The sequence below is a fragment of the Monosiga brevicollis genome, genomic scaffold (genome assembly GCF_000002865.3).
Source record: "Monosiga brevicollis MX1 MONBRscaffold_13 genomic scaffold, whole genome shotgun sequence".
Classification (NCBI taxonomy): Eukaryota; class Choanoflagellata; order Craspedida; family Salpingoecidae; genus Monosiga; species Monosiga brevicollis.
In genome coordinates this window covers 263,751-287,625 of record NW_001865050.1, presented here as the reverse complement: position 1 = coordinate 287,625, position 23,875 = coordinate 263,751, and the positions used below count along the sequence as shown (strand labels likewise).

The following is a 23,875-nucleotide window of genomic DNA, read 5'->3' as shown; positions in this document are numbered from 1 at the left end:
TCGTTGCAGCACTCTGCCTGCTACACACAGGTCATTTGTCTTGTGTCTTGGTTTTTGGCTATTGCGTGTTTTTTTCCCCTGCGTCTTCCGGCTTGGCCAGAAGCACGCTTGGCGCTGCACCGTCAAGAGCCACGTCCCTGGTGGTCGCTACATAGCCGCCTTGCGGCTTACAATTGAAGAGGCGGACTTTTACTTCAATTTACAGTTTTGTCAAAAAATAGCTCAATACTTGGAAAGATCTTCTCGGGGGTCCCGGTTCTTGTCCAGAAATGCCCAGCTGCCTTGCACGGTCAAGCACATGTTATTGAGCGCGTCAGCACAGATCCGCCCGCTCGCCCCATAGATGAAAGATTGCCAGGTGGCCACAGTTGCGTTGCCAAAATTACACGGCTGCATTCCTACAGCTGCGCCAGCAGCTGAATTTCCGGCCTAGCCACCCACGCACCAGGCCGAAAGTCAGGGTCGGTCCAAGTCGACAAACAGCCCCAAGGTGATGGCAAAAGGAATATCAAACTCAAGCCCGCAACCCACCAGAACAGTCACGCAATCTGCGCCATGTTGAAGCATTTGGAAGTTGGATCGAGCGAACGTTTGATTTTGGTCAGACGGTATCGGTCGCATCCAGAACATCTGTTCTGATCCAGTGTCGCATTTCTGTGCAGCCAAGCTCCTGATTGCAAGTCCCACCATCCTTGTGAACAAGTCGCATCGCGATTTCGGGCCAGATTGATTCCATCTAGCTTACCGGCTGTCTGTGCTGGCAAAGCATAGACCTAGGGCGCTGCCGTTGGTTGCCATCAACTCAATTTGGCCCGAGCTATGGTTGAGCCAGGTATCATGGCTTGCCCCGTTGGATTGCATGACAATCTCGTCGCCTGACACCGCAAAGCGGGGGTGGTGAGGCCCTCCGTTAAGGCTTCGACAGCTCGGCCGAGCTGACACGGAACATACCAGGCGCAATGGGTGGACCCTGTGGATAGTTGGGACCGTATGTCATCCCCTAATGATCGCCTCGCGCACGTGAGACTTGTAAAAAACGCACACCAATCGGGTCGACGTGGCAGAGTCCCACCTGCGTTCGTTGCATCAAGGTATGATTTTGAACAAAGGCCGGGCCACGCCCCTCGCGTTCAAACTGTTCAATGAGCCGTTCTCGCCAGAGCATCAGCTCCTTGTGATATGAGGCATCATCGGCCAAGTTGTTCATTTCCCCTATTAGGGTCAGGCAGGGTCAGTCAGAGCAGTCATGACCTTCAAGCGGAGAGCGTACAAGAGAGCCGGGCCATCTTGTCATGGAAACCATGTCATGCTGATTCGTACAGGGATCGGCTGTCAAATTGAACAACAACTCATCGGGGAAAAAAGCCCGAAAGACATATTTCATTTCACCATCTGCGTGCCATTCATGATGCAGAGCAGGTGAGCACTCGTTGCAGGTGCTTGCGTGGCAAACGATCATAACCCTGGCGTACCAGTGAGTGCATTCCAATGTACAGTCTCATTGTAAACGGTGCTGTGTTCAAGGTCCAAAAAGCGGCGCCACGGGCCCGGGTTGACTAGATGAGCCGGGCATTTGGTGTTCATGTCAAAAAATGTTGGCTTTGTCGCTCAAAGCGGGGCGAAATTAGATACGGGCCAAAACCATGACGCACGGTTATACGTGCAACCCCGGCCGCTTGGGTCCTGCAGGAGGCATAAGAGGGACTTTCCATCCTCGGGTTGAAAGTGGTCTTGAGAAACGGCACGACAGGTTGGGTGAGCGTTTGCTTACGGTGCGGCATACTGAGCATCGTGGAACCTCACCGCTTGGGACCAGATGCGTCGCATTGGCCACGTCAAAGGCTGTGTGTGCTACATCGCGCAGCTCGGACATTAGCTGAGGAATAACCGTGCCTCGGGATATATTGACCACCGAGTCGACGACTTCGGGCCACCGAAGAAACATGGGCACATGTGCGCTAAATTCAAACGGGTATCCCTTGCGCCAATGATAATGATCGCCTGTGCAACCCCCTCCCCCAACAGGACACGGCGAGTGTCAGGGGCTGCGACTTCACAGGTGTGCAATGTTGTGGTCGTGGCTTTCGGATGCATACCTTGACCGTCGCCGTGATCTGCTGCTCTTACACACCCGTGTGTGTCAAGAGCGGGAGAAAAGGGCGGCGGCAACAGCAAGAGCCAAAGGCCGACATAATGCAAGGGCGTGAGGTTTGCAGGAACAAAGGTCGCGGGCCACGGCTGGGCCTTTTTTTAGCAGCGCCCAGCACACTTACCGGTGAAGATGATGTAAGTATGATTAAAGAGGTTTTTTTGCTTGAGCGTGTCGACGATACGACCAATATACTCATCAATGAACATGATGTTGGCATAATAGCAAAGTCGGGAGTTCAAGGTTTCATTGGCGGGCATAGCTCCACACCAAGCGTCGGGGGTGGCACCGCAGCCCGGAGGATCGCCTGGTGTCCCTCGAAAGCTGCAGATCGAAAATCGGGTGGGCGTAGCAAGTGAGAGAAGCATTAAGGGCAGCCTGGCTGCCAACGAATCAGTTGGCCTCTCATCCTACGTACACGCTATCCCAATTACCTCCAGTACGCGACGCGGGAAGCATGTCACGGGTCACCTTGGCCAGGTAACTGGCAGGTGGATCGTACGGGCTGTGGGGTCTACACGTCACAGAAGGGCAGGGCGGGCCCGGGATTTAGACACACGATTTACTCAGTCACTACTCAGCAAGACCAGTGCAGCAACCATACCGATGGAAAGAGACTTTGAGGAAGAATGGCGTCGTGGCATTATTCTGTTCCAGGAACGAGACGGCTTGGCGCCCAACCCAAGCTGTCGGGTGCAGATCGTCCGCGTACACATAAGGCCGACCAATCCACGAGTTCCAGCCATTACCATCAAGAAAGTCGAGTGTTGCCTGTGGGTCTTTTCCAGGCATTTGTTGCTGAAACCACTGCCGATTTTTTTTACATGTTGTTAGGAAAAAAAGAAAAAAAAAAAAAAAAAAAAGGCATGTTGACCGTGCGTCGAGGGTAGACTTGCCTGATCATAGTCGTCGTATTCCCCAGACCAGTTGTGCGGAGCGGTCGAATCCCAGTCGCCCAGGCCATCGTAGAGCTGCGAATCAACGGTGGGTGCCATGAAGCTTTCGCCCAGCGGAGGCCCTTGGTCTCTCGGGCTCGGGCAAAACCACGGCGCAAAGGGAGAACCTGAGTGGATTGGTAGCCATGGTCGATCCCCTCGTTTGACGTGCTATTCCAACCAAAGTGGTCCTGCAAGAATCAGCGCCATGCAGTTGTCATTGCTAGTTGCGGGTGCCTCCGCACTTGCCGCGAGCAATGACAGCTCGTGTGCTCGCCCGTCGGACCTTTCAACAACTATACAGAGGCGGGGTGGGAGGGGTCTACCTTGCCAATGGCGGCTGTCCGATAGCCAGCCTGAGCCAGGATGCGCGGAAACTCGACAGGATAGCTGTCCTCCATCAACAGACATCCATGCAGGAGCAAAACGGAGCAATCGATGAGCCGACTCTGCTTGTTGTGAGCGCAGGTGGGGCTGGAAAGGAGGGTGGGCAGGGTAAGCTGACCGGGGTGCCACGTTGCCATAGCCTAGCATGCCATGATTCCAGGGTGATTGGCCTGTTAACAAGGCGGCTCGAGCGGGTGTGCATGTTGGTGTCGAGCTCCAAGAGCGCTGCATAACCAGCCCCGAGCTGATCAGAGCAAGTCAGCTCAAAAGAAAAGTAACGGAAGGGCAGTGAGGCAGGCGGTCCAGGATCGTGGCCACTGACCGGGCGAGTGCATCAATATTGGGCGTCAGGATGCCACTCTGACCGGCATAGCCCACGGCATCCCAGCGAAGCTGATCCGCCATCAAAAATAGAATCTGCCAGCCATCCCGCGCAAGGCGAATCAGGAATGTCCGAGGAGGACAAGCGAGAGGAGCGCAGCCAGGGCGAAGAAAACGGAATAACTTGCATTGGGGCGTATGGTCTGGCCGTCATCCATCTGCTCCACCGACGCCCGGCTCACGGTGCACATGGCGCAGGCCATCAGGACCAGGCTGGCGGCGATGGTCCGCAGCGATGGTCCGACTGGCCGCATGATGTTCCAACGCGCGAACGCGTGTGTGTGTGTGTGTGTGTGTGTGTGTGTGTGTGTTTCGAATTGTGGAACAGCCAACCGATTGCATCATCGCAGCCATTCTATTTATGGCGGGTGGCATCAGAGAGAAAGCGGCAATCAAAGAGGGGGCGGATGCGTGCTTGTGCGGGGTGTTTGATATGAGGTGGGGCCTGGCGGCTTGTGGATCAGGATGGGGGTGCTGGGTTTGGCAAGCTTTGTGGATGGGCGGCCGCATTTGGGAGCATATACCTCGCTGAGGCGGCTGTCAGGGACCAGGGGCCCGGACGAATCGGCGGTGGTGGTTGTGGATTTGAAAGCGTTGTTGCACCACGTCTTTCGCGAGCTTGTGCGACCAGAGCTATCCATACGCCGTGTCGTGGCACGTGATGCATCTGCTGAGCTGGTCGACGCCTGTTTGGATTGTGTTGAGAAACTGCAAGCCGTTCCGCTCCGACCAGTTTTTGTCGGTTAGTTTGTTCACCCTTGAGTCTCGAAACCCTCGCCGCCAGACGATAGCCTTTGGTTCAACTGCCTCCTTGCCTTGTGTTGGCTGCATCGACCTGAACTGAATGTCTTGTGCACAATCGGGCGGGCAGTGGACGCGCCGCGTGACCCCACCGCCTATCCCGACAAAGCCGAGTGTTGGCGCCGGCGGGATGCCGACGAGGCCAACTTGCTGCACCGTCTCACCCGGCAATTGAGCGCCTGCCAGGACGAGCTGGATCTGGGCGAGCTGGACGTACCGTCCATGCTCCCTTATGGTGCTGAAATGACAGTCCTGTCGGCGCTCCGTGCTCGAGGTTTGTCTGCTTGTTCTTGATATCATCCCGGCACTCCCTCCTGACGGATGCCGCGGCCGCCTGCGCCTTTGATTAAGAGCCGTACATCAATATCCTCTTGCAGACCTGGCGGTTGAGGTTGCTGTCGAGGACGCTGACGTGGTCATTGCGCGCCTGTGCCTTGAGCGATCCGACGTGGTGGCCGTTTTGAGCAAGGACACTGATTTCATCATCTTTGGCCACGTGCCGTGCGTTCTCTGCGCTTTGATGTCGCCAATGTTTGACCACCGCCTTTGCAGCCCGATTGCCTGCTCCAGTTTTCACGTGTTATCGCCTACGTATTGGATCATGCTGTAGGTACGTGCCCTTGCCCAGCTTGGACTGGGCAGCACCCCACTCGTGTCGCCTTTTGCAGGGCGAAACGTTGTGTGCGCAACTGCACCTGTCCCCCGTGCAGCTTTGCACGTTGGCGGCTCTTTGCGGCAACGACATCACTCAAGCGGTGAACCAAGCGCACCAGCTCTTCCGAAAGCTTCGCCTTCAGGGCAAGAGCTTACGACACACCGTGCAGAAGGTGCGGTCTTGACCGGGTGGCACGCCTCGGGCCCGGTGACGGCGACACCTCGCGCATGTGGGTTGCTGCCTTGTAGACGTGAGTTCTCATGTCCCGGGCCTTTTGTCATGCATTGTGCTCTGCCCTGGGGTGCTAGGTGGTTGATCTAGTCCGTGCATATCCCTTGAGGCCAGCCCTGCTCGAGCGGCACAAAGCGTTGCGAGCCACCGATGTTGCCGCGGCTTGGTCGCGCAGCGATGATTTCTATGCTCAGGGATGCGACTTGGTAACACCGACCCCTCCGTTGGCAACGACCGCGTGCCGAACGTGGGACTTTTTGCATCTTGAGTGCTGTGCATCGGCGGAGCTTCATCTGGGCGCGCACCTGTTTGACGTCTTGGCCCTATGGCGTTCGCCCACATTACAGCAACTCTTATTTGCCACGGTGGCCACCCAATACACCGAGGTGACGCTCATCGATGCGCGCGATCGGCGTCTCGTTGTTTCAGCATTACCTCCTCCGACGTCCAGCACGCAGAACGCTGGAGCACCGGCGACACACCTTTGTGCAATGCCTGCAGGCCAGCTCATGGACATGATACTGAAGGATGATTTGGCCGCGCGGGGTTCAGCAGGCGATAATCTGTGCGAAGCTCAAGCATCAAGCCCCGGCCGCTGGGCGGCCATCCTTCACGCTGAAGCGCGCCGAGCCTATCTAGCCTCTCTCGTCCCGCAACTCCTCGCCTCTTTGAAGACGAGTGCGACATGACAAGCCTGTGGTTGGCTTGCTGCTAATCGAGTATGAGTGACTTTGGATCTTTTGCCATGCGCTTCGAATCGGTGTGGCACCGTGTCAATGAGGCGCTGACACGGCTTATTCATCTCGACGTGCCATTCCATTCACATCAACCATCAGCACCCTCCCCCTAGACCGACCCCATCATCATTGAAGTTTCGCACACTACAAACTCAAAAACTCTGACGTTTTCTGCTGCTTTTTCTTCTTTTTCTTCTCGTTGTGCTTTTCCTTTGTCTTTCTCTCTCTCTCTCTCTCTTACATGTGGTAGTTGTGCTTTTCCTTTATGTCTTTGCTCTTTATCTCAAACCGACCAAACCAATTCATCTCTCTCTCTCTCTCTCTCTCTCTTTTCGTGTTTTATTTTCTTTTTTTTTACGACAACAACAACAAGTATTGCGCCCTCTCTGTCTCTCTGTGTGTGTCTTATGCGCACGCCTCTGCGCGTTCTTCTTTCGTTCAACTGGCAGCCCCGATGGGTGGTGTGGTTCTTGTATGTACGCTCGGCGGCTGGCTGCCCCTCTTCCCTCTCGTTTGTTGAGGGCTTGGGTGGTCGTGGTGGTGGTGTTGGTTGGAATGGGGTAATGGTGGTGGTGCTATATTCGTCTGGACGGGCTAGTACGCCTCCTTTCCTGCTTGTTGCGCACGTGACTCACGTTATTTCTTCCGCCGTTTCGGGGGCGCGCGCCCTCCCTGGTCAGCTCTTGACAACCCGCTTGGACACTGAGACGCCATCATGTTGCTTGCTCGTGGATTGACCTCGGCGTTGCGCCCGGCAGTGCATTCGGCTTTGCGCAATAGCGCACGGTAAGCCGCGCCAGTCCTTACTGGACATCCTCCTGATGCGCGAAGAAAATGACCTGACTCACCTGCTCTGCCCCTTCTGCCCCACAGCAGCTCCCCGCTCATCGCGGGCGCCCGTCGCCACGTAGCCAATACAGGTAAAAAGTTTGTGCTCATTTGGACAAAGCTGCGACCTCATGGCATCTCATCGACCGCTACGCTGTCCACGCGCTGGTGGAATCAGGCCTGATTGGGCTGGACGAGGAGGAAAGCTTCATTTATGATACTTGCTTGAGCTTTGCTCGCGAGGAAATGGCCCCGCACATGCAGGCCTGGGATGCCGACGAAGTGTTTCCCCGCGACGTGCTGCGGGAGCTGGCCAGTCTAGGTTATGGTGCCATCTATGCCCGCGAGGAGTTTGGGGGTTCGGGACTGTCACGACTCGCCGCCTCGCTGATCTTTGAAGCGCTCTCCACGGGCTGCGTCAGCACCACCGCTTACCTCTCCATTCACAACATGTGTGCCTGGATGGTTGACACATATGGCAATGAGGCGCAGCGCGCCGAGTACCTTCCCCGCCTGGCCTCCATGGACGTGCGTACCGGGCTGCCGCTCATCGACTGTCCATCTGCCTGGCTACCAGGTCCTTACTCGTGCTCAATGACTTTGTGCGCGCAACTGGTTCCTTTTTGCAGCTCTTTGCCTCGTATTGTTTGACAGAGCCCGGGGCTGGGAGTGATGCTGCCTCGCTCAGCACCACAGCCGTGCGCGATGGTACGTGCGTCACCGTCTGCTCGCCGTTGCCGACCAGACGCTTGTGCGCTTGTGCGCTTGTGCGCTTGGGGCCGCTGCGCATGCTCATCGGTCTATTCTTAGGTGACGAATTTGTGCTTAATGGCACCAAGGCTTTCATCAGTGGTGGCGGTGAATCAGATGTCTACCTGGTCATGACGCGTACGGGCAGCGCCGGAGCAAAGGGCATCTCTTGCTTCATCGTTGAAAAGGACACGCCGGGTCTCAGTTACGGTCAAAAGGAACGCAAGGTGAGGCGCCCTCGCCGTCGCACTTGAACGCAAGCCTGTTGCTGCCAAGTCCCAGAAGCCTCAGCGGGTCTGGTTCTTTGTGATGCCTTTCCTCTTTTCTCTCAATCTCTTGTCGGTGTCACTCTCGCAATTCCGGCGGCGTAGTTGGGCTGGAACTCGCAGCCAACGCGTCAGGTCATCATGGAGGACGTTCGCGTCCCAGCTAGCAACATGCTGGGTGGTGAGGGCAAGGGCTTCAATATTGCCATGGCGGGTTTGAACGGCGGTATGTTGCAGCATGGTCGTGATCGTTACATTGACACCTCGGCACGTGTAGATCAGGTGGCCCGGTCGTGGGATCCGGCGCAACTCAACATGGGACGTTTGGACTCTTTGAGTAGGACGCATCAACATCGCATCCTGCAGTCTCGGCGGCGCTCAAGCCTCGTTGGAGGGTACACTCGAATATACAAGTGATCGTAAGCAGTTTGGTCGTGCCATCAACGACAACCAGGCCGTGCAGTTTCGCCTGGCCGAGTACGCGACTGGCTTGACGGCAAGCCGCCAGATGCTCCGCCTCGCGGCCCGTGAACTGGATGCGAAGAGCAGGTGCGAGTCAATCACCGCTCACAGGACTGCCCTGCGTTGTCTGGGTCAACGCTCAACGCACACAACTCACACATCTACGCCACGTTGCTGCTTTGGCCTTCCTCTGGATTGGTGACGTTTTAGTGCGGCTCCCGCGTTGTGCGCCATGGCCAAGCTTGAGGTGACAGATCGGTGCTTTGATATCGTCAACGGCTGCCTGCAACTGCACGGTGGCTACGGCTACCTCAAAGACTACAAGGTGATGTTGAGATCGAATCGCAAGAGTAGTGGGTCTGCCCGAGTTACACCCACTCACGCGTCCATCTTGCTGCTTGGTGCCGTTTCTCCAACAGATCCAACAGTTCCTGCGTGACTTGCGTGTGCATCAAATCCTTGAGGGCACCAACGAGGTTATGCGCATGATTATCAGCCGCGAGCTCCTGACACAGGCATAAGTGACATGTGTATGGACAATTCAACACAAATCCTCTTTTTGATCAGACGCTTCTGTTTTGTTGTGCCCTCCAGTGACCCGGCACACTTTGCTGGGAGGCAAGTCAAACATCAAGGGGTGGTTGAAGCTGGTGATAAGAGAAAGAATCGTGGTTGCGACGCCGGCTGGGAACGCATGCTTCGGACAAGATACAAAATTATAGGATGTAGTAAGATGTCAATTGGAACAAAGCTGGCAGCTAATCAAGTACGCTTGAATGTGCACTGGCCGTCCCACGGGACAGGCAACGAACAAGTCTCAGGCCACGCGGCCTTCAACACAAAAGTGGTTCGCTTGGCGACAAGAAAAAATGTGACAGCCACGGGCCGTTACATGGACAGGCGATAACATTCGGGTTTCCTCCGCAAGTAACAAAGTTACTTGGCAGCCTTGTGGTACTCCTCCTTGGCGGCGTGCTCAGCCGACTTGGCCTTGTCCTTCATGGCATCACCGGCCTCCTTGGCGCCGCCCTTGGCGTCGATGGCCGCGTTCTCGGCTTTGTTCTTGGCCTTGGTCTTCTCGTCTGAGGTAAAGCTGTACAAAGCCGTGCCATTCACAGGGCCATGGGACGTGAGTCGGGGCACTAAAGTCGATTTTTCAAGAACCGCCACTAGACTCATGCCCACCAGGGTCACGGCAACACTTACGCATTCTCGACGTTGTTGCCCATCTTGGTCATCTTATCCGACATGCTCGACATGGTGGCGGTTGTTGATAGTCTTGAGTGATATAGAGATGCAAAAAGCTGTTCAAGTTCTGAGTTGGTTGATCTGATTGATGCTGTAAAATGCTACACTCGCTGCCGTCGGAAGCACAAGTAGTGCTGGGCGGGGCGGAGCGCACCCACATGTGAAACGCCCACTTGTTTGCCCTCGTAGCTAAGATGGCCTCCAAAGCCCTTTCCCGGAATGCCTCCCGCCCCACCTCCAAGGACCAGACGGTGGTCGGCGAAGCCAAGCCAAGCCAAGGAGTTGTGTTGGCATCTGAGTCGTCAGATGCATGGCCGATCGCTTGCAACTTTGCGCCTTGCCCACGGACGCAGCCGAGGCCTCCAGCTTCGTTGTCACTGCACCATTTTCTCCTGCACGCATGATGCTGGAGCCCTGTCGATCTCAACACGTCGTTCCACTGCTTCGGCTTTGCTTGAGTGCGCATGCAGTGAGATTTGTTTTATTTGTGATGAGACTTGCACATGTCCGTCGACCAAGTATGTGCATGCATGCAAGTACTTTTGTCATGGTTTCAAGCGGTCCACTGTCTTCGTTGCTGCTGCCTTTAGCGAGAAAGGACAGACGATGAGGGGAAGGTAACCATGCACGAGCGACAGACAACTCCTTTGAAACACGCTCGTGTCAGCTAGTGGCATCTCGATCGTCAACAAAGGAGCAACCAAGAAGGGGGGCGGGGGGGGGGGGGGGATTTGACCCTTTCAAATGGAAACCCAATCAACAGAGGCTCTGAGACCAACTGTGTTGCTAAGTGTCAATTTGGAGAAAAGCCAGAAAGGCCATCAAACAAAGACGGTCAATACTGGACGAGGCAAGGGCCCACACAAAGTCGGGTCAAGGCCGGGAACAGTGTGAACAGGCCGGCATGTGTGCAAAGGGCTTAAGCGCTAAAGCGCAGCTTGGTGCGACCTGCGCCGACAGAAACCGATTCGACCGGGCTGGTGCCAGTGGCGGCATCGAGGACGCGCAGAGGCTGGCGCAGAGCCAGCTCGGCCCGACGACCAGCAGGCACTTCGACCTCGACTTCATACGTTTCGGGTTCGCTGCAGCTCATTTCCTAGCACGAGGGAATTGGTACGGACACACAGATCTGTCAGACCCGATCGCAAAGAGCAACGGGAACAGCGGAAAAGGAACGAGGCACGAGACAGGGCAGGGGAGAAACAGTGTGTGTGTGTGTGTGTGTGTGTGTGTGTGTGTGTGTGTGTGCAGCCAGAGTTTACGTACCACGTGGAGCACACGGGGGTTTGAGGCGGCAGGTACACGGGAAATGGCACCCCAGACATCAGCCGAGGCATCAAGTTCGCAGCTTTGGCGACCATCGCACAGGGCCTTGACATGAGCCAGGACAGCCGCCTCGCTCTCAACATGGCGGGATTGATGCCACGAGGCCAAATCCACGGTCATGACACCACCTATCATCATTCCAGTCCGCATGGTCAGCAACGCACTTGGGTGCTACTCTGCCACCGTGCTTTGGTGTGAGCCAGCGGCAGTCTCACGCACCTCGGGCGCCACAATCAAGCTTGTTCGTGGGTACGGGCGAAGCGTTCGGGCGCGACGCAGAACTAGCAGCAGTCGAAAGACAAACGGACAGAGTCAAGTGCGCGAATGGTTGGCAATGAGCAACTGCGAGCAGATCCAGTTGTGAATCAAGCAGAGGGCGCGGAAAATTTGTGGGCAAGGCAGCCAACTCACCGGCCCTCCGGGTGCTGAAGAATGTGGCGGCCACCAACGCGCTGATAACGCATGGAAACACGGCCACAGGCGGTCTCACGCGAGGCCTCCACACCGCTCAGTAGCGTGCTGAAGGAGGGGCGCAGAGTAAAAGTCTGCTGGGTGCAGTCGAGGTTCTTCAAGCCACCGACCTCGGTGACCAGCCACGCGCTGATGCTTGAGAACATGTGGTGGTTACTATAAAATCAAACGAGTTCACATCATACAATCGTGAAAACAAGAATTCAGAACACAGCTTGACTGGGAGTCACCCCTTGTGCCACCTCTCTCCAAACCCCATGGTAGGCTTCCATCGTACCGGCTGTTCATGCCCGGGCCTTCCATGGGCGAGTCCCACAGCTCCCAAAGTGAAGAGGTGGCTGGCTCAATGTCGTTGAAGAACATGTAGCCCCACGACGGGTAGTTTGTCTGCCCATGACAAGGCGTGAGCATGGATAAACGCCCCACGACGGACGGTGACGAGTCGTTGGCCTGCTAAAAAAGACCAAGCGCAGTTGCAGCCATGACCTACCTGAGCTGCCAGGTTAACGCCCACGTCGTGCTGATTGAAGGCCTCGAGGGCTGGGAACAGGGCCTTGACGGCAATAATGCCACCCGTCACGCGGTTCCCGTTGCCCTGGATTTTCTCCACGAGCTGGTTGCCCAGCGTCTGGCTGTAGTTTGTGTCGGCCATGATGGACAGGGCCAAGGCACCTTGTTCGCAGTTGCCATAGCACTAGAATTATGCATGCCCATTTCACACAGATACACATGAGCATGGCTTTGAAAGCCTGCACTCGAGGCCAAGACCTGCAACGCCGATACCTTGGTCGATGCATCGTAAAATGTGGCGGTATATTGAGCTGAGATGTCGTCAGCACGGTTGGCCAGAGCCACGGCATCGGTGGTGTAGTTTAGCATGGTGGCCAACTCGGCAGCTTGACGCAGGTTGGTCAAGTAGTTGAAGGAGCTGCAGATGGCGCCGGCAACTTGAGCCGAGGTGTTGGCGGGAATCTACAATTAGACGAGCAACACAATGAATTTATCCTTTCCCCCACAGGGCGAGCCCATTGAAAGTCAGCCGCCCGCAACGCACCCAGTCACCATAGGAGGGCTTCCATTGGGCCAAACCGCCCGCCTGCTTAATCTATCAGATCGACAAACGCGGAACAACATGCTTGGCATGAGTTTTTCTTTTTTTTCGGTCAACGTTTTGGATCTGTCAAGGTCAACTCCAAGGTGGAGAGTCGTGATTGGTGGGATCATACTTGCGCATCAATGTTGGTAAAGTACTGCATAAGCTCGGTCCAGTAGGCCTCGGCAATATCCAGGCTACCACCCATAGTTGCACGCACGTACATGTTCTGGGGGAGGGCAGCACTCCACGAAGGGTCGGCGGGGCGGTTGCCGTAGCGACTCCAGGGTACTGTATCGGGCATCGCACCCGTAGTGGGGTCCTGCGGCGGCCACGTTCAAAACATGAGACAAAACACCGCTGCATGAGAAGAACAAACAACCCCAAAAGTCAAAACCATCAAACGAGCGCGCAAGCAAGCAAGCAAGCGAGACGCACCCGGGAATCGATCATGGAGCGGACAAAGGCATCCATGAAGGCGCCCGAATCGTAGTTGAGAGCAAAGCCCTCGGCCGTGAGATCCGCGTCGCCCATCCAGCCCAAACGCTCATCACGCTGGTCACAGTCGGTGGGGAGGCTCATCATGTTGGAACCCTGGCCGCGGTAAGCGCCATAGTTGATCGTGTTGATCACCTGGGCCACAAAGCACGAATCAGACAGGTGAGTCGACGCTCGAGTCTAGACAATGTATGCATGGTATCCCGGGTCACGCAGCAAAAAGATCCGCACGTGATTTGTCGTGTTGAACTGGACCAAGAGCTCGTTGTCAGTGCGAAAGTGGATCTGTGCGAGACATTGCAGAACATCCTCAAATGAGCCCGTGCCAAAGTCAAGGCATGCCTGTGTAAGTCTTTTCTTGCTGTTGTCTCATTGCGACTCGTATTTTTGTCCAAAGTGACGTACGCGAGTAAGAGTATCCTGGGTCACGGCCATGCCAGTTACTTGCACATAGCGGAAACCGTGGTAGGTAAAGCTGGGGGTCCAAGTCTCGCCTGCCAAATCATGGGACAAAGTGGCATGAGCAATCCGGTGGTCCGCAATTGCACACCAAGATCCGCGCTTGATTCACTTTTACAAACCGTTGGCGTCACCACGAAGGACGTAGGTATCGGTGGCTTGTGCCGTGCGCAGGTTGCCTGTGTAGACCGTGCCATCTGCAGGACCATAAGGCTCGTGCATCAGAACCTCAGCATGCTTCAAGGTAATGCTGTCGCCCTTGTTGCCCTTGACCTGAGAGAAGACAATGCAGGCTCGTGAATGTGAATGGATGGGCGAAAAAAGTCGTTGATCGAGAGTGCCGAATTGAGAGAGAAGGCGGTTGGCTGCGCTGCAAGCATAGGGTGCCAACCTGAATGCGGCACACGCCGGCCAAGTTCTCGCCAAAGTCAACGACATAAGTGGCAGGAGTGGCGCTGGTGCAACCAGCAGCCTGAACAGCCAGATATTTGACCGTATCGTAGCAAGGGTCTACATCAGGTCACACCAGAGTGAATGTTGTTCCAATGCACAATGCGGCAAAATTGAAAGAGGCCATGGTCATCACAAGAACCACAGTGAAACAAACAACAACAAACAAACTGACCACCGAACACGGCATCGTTGGCCGGAATGGTACACGAGGCTTTGCCAATGCAAAGGCCCTCTACGACCTGGACAGTGGTATTTGCATCGCAAGTACCCTTGGTATAGTTGCCACAAGAACCCTGCAAGCCAGGAGGAGGTGAGCTGACGGGGCGATACATGGGACGGGTGCATCATGCACCGGGTTGTTGAGCTGATCAATGTCATGGCGTGGCTAAGAAGCACCATACCGAGGGTGTGCCAAAGCTGGCAAAGGAAATTGAGGAGATGGTGCCCGAAGCACAAGTCAGGGTCAGGTTCTGGTTCTCAGCTACTACACCACCAAGCTAGGCAATGGGAGTCGTTGTTGATGAGCTCGACCATGGCATGGCGTTAAGTCTCAAACATGTTGAAATTGGGCGGGCATACCGTGTTGGCGGGGCACTCAATCTTGTTGATGCCGATGGGCTTGTGCTCCTCTTGTACCTTGATGATGGGGAAGGAGCGTGCCGACAGAATGGGCTGGAAACAATCTTTGGGAGCCAACAAGGCCCAGCCAGGGCGAATGCGGAAGGGTGAGAGCAACAGAGCTCAATTGACTACGGCTGGCTGCTATTCGTGAATGGCTGCCCTCACCGATGCTCGAAGCATTGCTCCAGCTGCTGGCATCAAAGCCGATGGAGCTCCAGCCATCGATCTCCTTTGTCGCATCATACACCTCTGTCGAAGCAGGAGCGGATGGGAGCAATAAGCGAGTGCGCTGGAGCGGAGGGTGGGCGATGTCAAAGAGATACAAACCGCCGTTGTAGATGCTGGCCGACTGCACGGGACCATCGTTGGTAATCTTCCAGTGCTCATCGGTGACGCCAACCGTCTTCTCGTCCGACTTGATGATCATGCTACAAGCGGCAGCAAGGCAACGGATTGGTTTTGAGTTGTAGGTACGAATGAGGGTGCTGACGTGCACCGCAAAGTAGATTTTTGACGAACCGTAGGACGCGCTCGTTGCTGTCGCAATCCGTGGGAACAAAGGGGGGGAAGCTGGTGGTATCGCGCCAAGCCGGGGCCAGGGCCACACCAATCGCGTAGGTACCCGTGCTATTGAAAGGAGACAGGGCACATGAGGGAGAAAAGGGGGATGAAGGGAGGGGTGGCCCAGCAGCAAGACGCCAGTGCTTGAGGAGGCACGTACATGGGAACCAGGTCCGACACGTCAAGGACATCATAGATGACGCGCTGGCTGTAGTAGGTCCAGGCGGCGTTGAGTGGGGAACCTGTGTTGACACGGGCTCCGTTGATGTAAAGGTCGTAGGCGCCTTGACCGGAAATGTAAATCTTGGTGGAGGACATGGCGCTCAGGGCGACCTGAAAGACGAGGGGCAACAGGCATTGTGTTATTCTATCGTCGTGCTAGTTGCTGGCACAACGTTGTCGGCGGTGGATGGCGAATGTACCTCGGTGCGGAGGAGCTGAGCATTCCCAATCCACTTGGATTCATCCCATGAAGGGTCCACGGCATGGAATCGGTAGCACTCGCTGACAGCGCCAGCCTTGGCATTGAGTTCAACATTCCAGGCATAATCTGATGTGGCCTTGAGCAGTGCCAGAGGCAGCTGTACAGAGTGCTGAGCAGTGGTAGTGCTCCAAATAGGGGCACCTACGACATGTTCAACGGGATATCAGACTTTCACGGCCAAGTTTGGGTAGGGCGCGTGCTTGGCCTTAAAGTATGATACTTGTGTCAATTTGATTTTGTCCCATCATGTGTGGTGTTTTACCTTGGCAGGTGCCAGCGTAAAGGCGAACGGTCACGTCTCCAGACTGTTAACAAAAAAAGCACACGTTTTGTGAGGTTGTACATCAAGTGGAAAAACAAAACAAAACGACAATCAGTGCCATCGCCAACCGAAGGTGATGCTTACACAAAAAACAAAAGCTTCAAAGTCACAAAACACAAAACACAACAACACAAACACAACAAAGCAACCACCACTGAACATTGGATGGGCCCCGGAGCGGATGGCAGGCATGGCAGGCCCAGTGGGGTGACGCGCACAGCCGCACGAGGCGCAAGAGGGGGCGGAAAGCGGGTCAAGGACAGCATGGGTTGGCGACCAGCCATCATGCAGCTTCAGCTCACCTCGTTGAGGGCGGGAAGTCGCCACATGAGGCGCGCAGAAGAATCAGCGGCACCACCCAGCTCGATGGGAGTCACATGGCGGCCAGTGTTGGCGTGCAAATCATGAAGCTCATTCATGCGGAGACCATAAGGGACATGAGTAGCCGTGGCTGCTAGTGCCAAAAGCATGGCCAAGGCCATGCTTGATTGTACCCCCGCCATCTTCCAACAACGCCCAGCGCAGCACATGCCAAGTGAGATGCGAACGCGTACACGTGGAGGCCGGTGAAACATCAGAGGGCAGAGAACAAGGGCAGTGTCTTGCTTAAAGCTGATAGCATCCATCATAGATGCTCATCTTGTGCCGAGGCGGTGACCGTACCGCAGCCACTGACCTTTTAGCCTTCAAGAGCAAGAGAAGCGATGAGAAAAATGAAAAGAAACCCCAAATCAAAAGACAAAGACAGAGAGAGACAGAGAGAGAAATGAATTGAGAGAGATTGAATTGGTTTGGTCAAGAGAGAAATAAAGAGCAAAGACACAAAGGAAAAGCACAACTACCACATGTAACAACAACAGGGAACAAAAGGAACAAACACCACTGAAAAACAACAACCAACGACAACACTGAAAAACAACAACAAACAGAACACCCATACACCAAGAAGGGAGTCCACCCCTATTTCCTATTTACTGGCCGAAAGGCAAAGCCCCTGCCCAAAGTGGCGCACCAACATGTCCCTGTTGGCAATGTGCAGGGTCGCCGTGAGCCGCTCCTTCCAGCGTGCAGCGAAGTTCTCCTCCAGCCCAGGCTGGTAGACTCCGCTATCCTCCGCCACCACGGCAAGTCGTCGCAGCAGACTAAGAAAATCAGAGCCAAGTCCTCCGGGCGACAACGTGAGTTTTGTCATTGTCGAAACCTTTGTACTTGGACATCTTCTGCTTCTCAGCCTCCTTCATCGCCTTGCCAACCGCCCACACTCGGGCACCCGCCGCAGGTTGCGCAGAGACCACGGACACGTCCAGCCCCAAGAAACTCTTCTGTGCGCCGTACATGCCGGTGCCAAAAAAGTTCCTGCAGTGCAAGTCCAACCGCTTGTCCTTTGCGCCGTCGTAGCGCTCCGTCGTTACCCGAGCCTGCGTGGCATACTCGATCATCTCCTTCGCCGCGTCCCGTAACGCGTCGTGCCTAGCAGAGAGAGACAGAGAGAGAAGAGACAAAGGCATAAACAGCAAAAGCAGAGAGTTAGACAGAGACAGAACAAAACACACAAGAGACAGAACAAAACACACAAGAGACAGACAAAAGACAATAGACAAGAGACACAATTGAGACTCGGCGATGACAATAGAAACAACAACACAATTACCACACGTAACAAAAAAGACAGACACGCAAAGACAAAACAAAAACACAAAGAAGAGTTCGAAACCCTTGTTCTGATGTGCGTGGCGACGACCACCATGGAAAGCTCCTGACGGAGATGGCGTGTTGGTCTGTGGGGCAGAAGGACTTGCAGGCAGGGTAAAGGCACGAGCTACTGCTGTTTGGGAACGGGAACTTGATGGAACAACGGAAGGATAGGCTGATGGCACTGCACATTCCAGCCCCCGATGTATGTCACGTGCGCGCTTCACTAACCAGAGGTGTGGGGACGAGATCTCTAGGCAGGCAGTTTTCACACCTGTCTGCGCCGTAGAAAATCGCCATGCAGTTCCCCACAAGATCGTAAGCACCGTTGCTTTTTGTCGCCCCCCTTGCTTTTTGTCGCCCCCTTGCCCATCTCGACAGCTGGCGCCTTAAAAAGCACAGATATGAGACTTCTTGAGCAGCATGGATTTCAACGACGACGACGAGCGAATAAGCTAGTTCATGATCACAAAAACATGTTTAACATCACAATCACAGAGAATCCAGCTGGAGATACATCAAGTACAAAAGGGAAGGATGGAGATCATGTCGCCGCGGGCGACACAACAGGTAGAGGCAGACCTCATCCAAGCCCTTGACAAGTGACATTCAGTTTTCAAAAAAGATATCAAACAGAATTCATCTGAATACAAGTTACCACTGAGAGCTGCTGGCACGCAATCTACGCTTCAATGGTGGGAAAGACCATGTCATCTGGCCCACTTCCAGCCTCGTCGGGCACTGCCGTGGAGCTGCTGCTGCTCGTGGAAGTGGAAGTGGAAGTGGAGGTGGAGGTTGAGGTTGAGGTAGAGGTTGAAGTAGATGTTGATGTTGATGTGGAAGTGGAAGTAGAAGTGGAGGTTGAGGTTGAGGTTGAAGTAGAAGTCGATGTGGAAGTAGAAGTAGAAGTGGAAGTAGAAGTGGAAGTAGAGGTGGAGGTGGGCTCATCGGTGACCTCTTCAGTAGAAGTCGAGGTGGAGGTGGAGGTGGAAGTGGAAGTAGAGGTAGAGGTAGAGGTAGAGGTAGAAGTAGAGGTGGAAGTGGAAGTGGAGGTAGAGGTAGAGGTAGAGGTGGAAGTAGAGGTGGAGGTGGAGGTGGAAGTGGAAGTGGAGGTAGAAGTGGAGGTAGAAGTGGAGGTGGAAGTGGAAGTGGAGGTAGAAGTGGAGGTAGAAGTGGAGGTGGAGGTGGAAGTGGAAGTGGAAGTCGAGGTAGAAGTGGAGGTAGAAGTTGAGGTAGAAGTCGACGTTGAGGTAGAGGTTGAGGTAGAGGTTGAGGTAGAAGTCGACGTTGAGGTGGAAGTGGAAGTGGAGGTGGAAGTGGAAGTGGAGGTAGAAGTGGAGGTAGAGGTGGAGGTTGAAGTCGATGTGGAGGTGCTGGTCGGCTCCTCAGTCGTCGGCTCATCAATGTCCACGGAGAGGACGACTGAATACTCTTCGCCAGCCAGAAGCTTGAATCCACCCAAGACTCGCTGTTCGTAGATCATGCCCATGACAGAGATGGTAACCGTGTACGAGCGCTCGCCCAACAGTTTGACGTCAAACTGCCCAAGGGCGTCTGTGGCTACGATGGCATTAAAGTCACCGTCCGTCGACTGGAAAAAAAGGACCGCATTGGGCTGCGGCTCATTCGTGCTGGATACGACCAAGCCAGACAAAAACGTTGCGGGCGCACACGTGCAGGATTGGCACCCATCGGCGTTGACAATCATGATATTGACGGCATCCGACTTGCAGTTGCAATTGTCTCGCACAGTGCATTCGCGCGTCGTTGTGGCGGGAGACCGCGTGGTTGTCGTGTCGCGAGGTGGGACCACCGAGGTGGTGGACGAGGTGGTGGCGGCAGCGGAAGTAGTAGTAGTGGTGGTGGTGGTGACTGGTCCGGCATCTGCCCGACGGCAACCACACGTGGTGCAGCCATCATGCACATAAGTGTAAACTTCTGCACCAGGCTTGCAGAGGCAAGAATAAGTGGGGCAGACGATGCTACTGCGACTGGTCGTCGTTGTTGGAGCAACGCTCGTTGAGCTGGCCGTGGACGCCGCAGCATCCGTGGGTCGGCAGCCACACATCAAGCAACCGTTTTCAATGTAGGAGTAAGGTTCGGCATCGGGCTTGCACAAGCAGGTGCGAGTCTCACAGCTGGGCCGGGTGACTGGGCTGCTGGCGGTGCTCGTGGTTTGGCTAGGAGCGGCCGGACTCGTCGTGGTGGTGGCAGCAGGAGGAGCAGGGGCATTGGTGCTCCAGCTTACAGCTCGGCAGCCACAGCGGCTGCAGCCATCACGATCTACAAATGAGTAGGCCTGCGCTCCGGGTTTGCAGCGGCACTCCCGAACCTCGCAGGTGCTGGTTGAGGGCAGGGCCTGTGTCGTGGTTGAAGTCGGGGCAGCCTGAGCGGTGGTGGTAGTGGTTGTGGTTTCCCGGGGCCGCACAGTAGTTGTTGTCGTGACCCTTCCGGCGGTGGTCGTAGAGGTGCTGCCCATGCTGCTAGTGCTGGTTGTGCTGGAGGTCGACGCCACAGTTGCCTCATCAGCATCGTAGTTGTCCAAAACATTCAAGACTGACCAGGCCTCGAGATGGTCCGCCACCAAAGCAAAATCGTCGAGACGGCCCGAGAAAAAGTCGGTCAGGCGGTTGACACCTGCATATGCACCGAGAAACATTGTGTGGTCATTGTTTTGGAGACCAGTCGTGGCCGCCAGATCATAGTCCACGGGAGAGCCTGTACGATGACCAGATGGAAACGGGGGGCAGCATAGCTATGAGCAATCTCGATGGGTATTTGGAGCATCAAAGGCAGAGAGTGGAACCGGAGAGCGGTCGGGGTCAAGCGTACATACCGTCGACAATGAGCCAGAGACCATCTTCACCAAAGGCCACGACAATGTGGTGCCAGTCTTCGGCGCTGAGGATGATCCGATCATAGAGCTGGACGTAGCCACGAACGGCATCGAATAGACGCAAATACAGGTGTCCGGCGTTGAGGTCTAGGGACAAGTCACCGACTTCACGGCCTGAGGCGCTGCTCTTGCACAAGAGGGAATAACGTTCAGTGTAGGTGCGGGGGTACACCCAGAGGGAAAAGGTGCCGGTCGCCAAGTTGTAGTGGGCTTGATGCGGGAAGAGCAGGTAGCTGTTCTCGCCATCCTTAAAGCCGACGCCCGAAGAGCTTTGCGTATGGCCGTTGGCCGTTAGCAGCGGCGTATTGCCGTAGATGCCATCGTTGGCATACGGTGAAAGATCCTCCGCAAGGGCACCGGTGGTCTCCTCGAATTGCCAGAAACCACGGACATCAAAGGCCCCTGAGTAGCGAGTCTGTGTGAGGCAGAAGCAAGAGAGACAAGGGGCGCCGAGGGCCGTCGCTGCGTACCGCATAGGGGTGCCACAAAGGCAAGAAAAGCAAGGGGTAAGGCGATGCGGCACGACATGTCGGCTGCATGGGTTGAGCAGGAAAATGACGAGGCAGGCCGCATCGTCTGCGCTAGAGTGATCGAGCCTTATCGAGCCTGAGCGAGCGTGTCCAAGTGGTATATGCAAGTCGACCGGCTCCATGTACCGTTGCGGGGGGTGATCGGTGGATTTTGGGACTGCATGGGCACGATGGCGTCCAATGCAGGTTCAGCAAAAGAAGAGGGAGGCTTAAGCAAAGACCTGGATGGGTGTTGCACCATGGAGGCAGCGATCGAGTGATGGTACTTGCGCAGTCAGAGCGGGATTGATGACTTTTAGGTCACGTCTGGCCCAGACGTCGCCGGGGGAAGGTGGCGTGTCCGTGCGACGGCTGTAACGGTCAAGTCCCCAAAATAGAGGGCAGAAGGTCTGATGACGTTGGCCATGCCGCTGACGACAGCAGCAGCAGCAGCGGCGCGGCAGATCTCACACGGCACTCCATCATACGAATAAGCATCTGTGTTGATCTGTAATGATGCAGAATCAGGTTTCCAGGAAAGAAAGGTTTCCGGGAAGAGTGGTTAAGGGTGGACGACTCCTCTCGCCCGAGCGCATGACAGCCGTTGCCATACAACCTGTGCAGATGCTAGGCAACCTGTCTGGTGCTCATCACCGCGATTCAAGGTTATCCAAAGCAACCGTGTCCTGCTCGATCCTGGGTGATAATCTGCGAGAATCACGCCCTCGTGCACCCCCCTCTTCAATCCACACACATGGTGCCAAGATACCCCAGTTTTAGACCCTGCCTGACGCGAGCTGGGTGATGCTGAAGAGGCGTTTGAGACCCTGTAGCGGTGGCTGATCTGGCAAGTGTGTTGGCTAGCAAAGGCCAGGTATTACAAAACAAAAAAGCACAGAAAAACAACAAGCCAAGCTGGCAATCTTCTGCTCGGCCATGTCCGATACACCCGTCAGTGCATCACGGTGGCGGCGGCGACCAACACCTCCGACAGACGCCGATGGGGCGAAATGGCGCTGGCGCGCAAAAGTTTGAATTTATCTGACATTGCATGGCTGGGTGGTCTGACATGATTTTGTCTGACATACGGCTGATTTCGATTTTCACACATCACGAGCTGGGGTCAGGGTGTATATGGTGGCGTCTTTTTGACCTCCTGCAGGTTTTGTTTAGGGGGGAGGGAGTGCATGATGCTGGTGCTGATCAGCCCTGCGTGTTGACGAACATGACATCTGGCCAGATGAGTGGAAGGTGGAGGATATGAGTGGCCGTCAGTTGTACGCCGACTCGAGATGAGGCGCGGGCTGCCCGTTGGAGTCTTTGAAAGACAAGATGCTTTTAACATGAAAATGTCGCACATGAACATCTGCACACCCTCACAGTGGATCAGCCAAAGGCGGGGGGACACGCGCTGGTCGTCAAATTTTATGGAAACCTTGGCGAATCAAATGGGGAGCGTCTCGTCGTTGCATGATCCGCTATTCGAGGTTTCGAAATGGCTGGTTGCTGTCTCATACAAGGCAGCGCACCAAACTTCACGCGGTTGGAACAAAATGTCAAGGTAGAGGAGACAAATTCCTTGCCACAGATTCAGGCGCTTGATCGTTCGCTCATTGGGCCGGTGGTCTGTGTGGTCTGTGAGGGCAGCCGCACCTCTCGCACACTTCTCGGTAATTCTGGACTGCGCGACTGCCAATAAGAGCAAGAGTCTTGCTTATCACATGACAACTTAACCCTGCAATCTACTCGGCAATTCAACCCTGCAATCTACTCGGCCATTGACTCGCGGACCGAGCGGACCGGTAGTTTCTTTTGTCAAGCACACCGACGTCATTTGCTAGACCCATTGTGTTGCCGCTCAGTACCACACACCAGCGGCTGCCATCTAAGCAAGACCGAGCCACTTACACCCACTTTTCAGGGCAAGCGACCAACCCATGTTTGGTGTCTCAACGCCCCACCCGCCTTCACCATACATGGTGGTTCTCTTTTTTTTCAAACCAATAGAATCGACACACTTACACTTGGACTCGTGGTATCAAGATCGGAGTATCATGTCACACTTTCCATTCATTTTCTCCATGCAGAACGTGCTTTCTGTCTTCTTGTGCACTCTTTTGCTTTGTTCAAGAGGCGTGCTTGAAAACCCAACCGCTTGATCTCTCTCTCTCTCTCTCTCTCTCTCCTCTGGACACCTGTCACACACTACGGCACAATAGCGCCTCTTTTTTTTTTTTTTTTGGTCTACCTTGTTGCTGCACGCGGGGGTGGTACGTTCGTCTTGTACACGGTACAAACACCTTTGCTCTTTGTGCCAGTGAGCAGCTTCGATTTGGTGCTTTGCCATGGGATGTGACTGCCATCTCCTGGCCATCTTACCCGCAGCTGCTCGATGCCTCTTGATTTTTTGTGTTCAGAACTGCGCTCTTCTGCAAAGAGCTCGAGGTCGAGGTCCTGGCACTTGCTATTAGTCTCGTCATGCCCCATGCCATTCTCAACGACGCTTGAGCTCTAGCCGGAGCGTCAGTCAGCTACTGAGCCCTTCCAGTTGCCTGTGCAAGCGCCAAGGGATCTGAACAGGCGGGCACCGCGCGCTGGTCGCTCCTTCCTTCCTGTTACAGATCTCGCAGCTGTATCATCACGTGTTGCCTCGCATGCAA

The 23,875-nt window shown here is 55.1% G+C and overlaps 4 protein-coding genes across 4 annotated transcripts; 1 reads left to right on the top strand and 3 right to left on the bottom strand.

The window, feature by feature from the left end:
- Positions 1-398: 398 nt before the first annotated feature.
- On the bottom strand, positions 399-4,106 carry MONBRDRAFT_26151 (uncharacterized protein; the record flags this gene model as incomplete). The annotated part of the gene is made up of 14 exons (XM_001746498.1): positions 399-429; positions 746-875; positions 952-1,000; positions 1,073-1,212; positions 1,321-1,392; positions 1,473-1,556; positions 1,804-2,001; positions 2,274-2,473; positions 2,568-2,663; positions 2,754-2,956; positions 3,411-3,479; positions 3,590-3,611; positions 3,794-3,888; positions 4,035-4,106. The coding sequence occupies 14 exons, from the start codon at positions 4,104-4,106 to the stop codon at positions 399-401; spliced, it is 1,461 nt and encodes a 486-aa protein (XP_001746550.1).
- Positions 4,107-5,321: 1,215 nt separating this feature from the next.
- Positions 5,322-9,103, top strand: MONBRDRAFT_37401 (uncharacterized protein; the record flags this gene model as incomplete). Its single annotated transcript, XM_001746622.1, has 10 exons — positions 5,322-5,480; positions 5,617-6,217; positions 7,035-7,062; positions 7,150-7,196; positions 7,283-7,681; positions 7,759-8,081; positions 8,226-8,346; positions 8,462-8,669; positions 8,793-8,907; positions 9,002-9,103. The coding sequence occupies exons 2-10, from the start codon at positions 6,031-6,033 to the stop codon at positions 9,101-9,103; spliced, it is 1,530 nt and encodes a 509-aa protein (XP_001746674.1). The 5' UTR covers positions 5,322-5,480; positions 5,617-6,030.
- A 1,646-nt stretch (positions 9,104-10,749) lies between these two features.
- On the bottom strand, positions 10,750-18,110 carry MONBRDRAFT_8914 (uncharacterized protein; the record flags this gene model as incomplete). The annotated part of the gene is made up of 20 exons (XM_001746497.1): positions 10,750-10,926; positions 11,097-11,178; positions 11,568-11,783; positions 11,905-12,080; positions 12,142-12,321; positions 12,411-12,599; positions 12,854-13,042; positions 13,159-13,353; positions 13,624-13,712; positions 13,800-13,950; positions 14,069-14,187; positions 14,303-14,423; positions 14,710-14,813; positions 14,917-15,179; positions 15,271-15,378; positions 15,473-15,645; positions 15,735-15,893; positions 17,131-17,260; positions 17,328-17,588; positions 18,085-18,110. 20 exons carry the CDS (start codon positions 18,108-18,110, stop codon positions 10,750-10,752), a joined length of 3,108 nt encoding a protein of 1,035 aa, XP_001746549.1.
- Positions 18,111-18,769: 659 nt separating this feature from the next.
- On the bottom strand, positions 18,770-23,702 carry MONBRDRAFT_8913 (uncharacterized protein; the record flags this gene model as incomplete). The annotated part of the gene is made up of 4 exons (XM_001746496.1): positions 18,770-19,194; positions 19,269-20,528; positions 20,647-21,121; positions 23,595-23,702. The coding sequence occupies 4 exons, from the start codon at positions 23,700-23,702 to the stop codon at positions 18,770-18,772; spliced, it is 2,268 nt and encodes a 755-aa protein (XP_001746548.1).
- Positions 23,703-23,875: the final 173 nt, after the last annotated feature.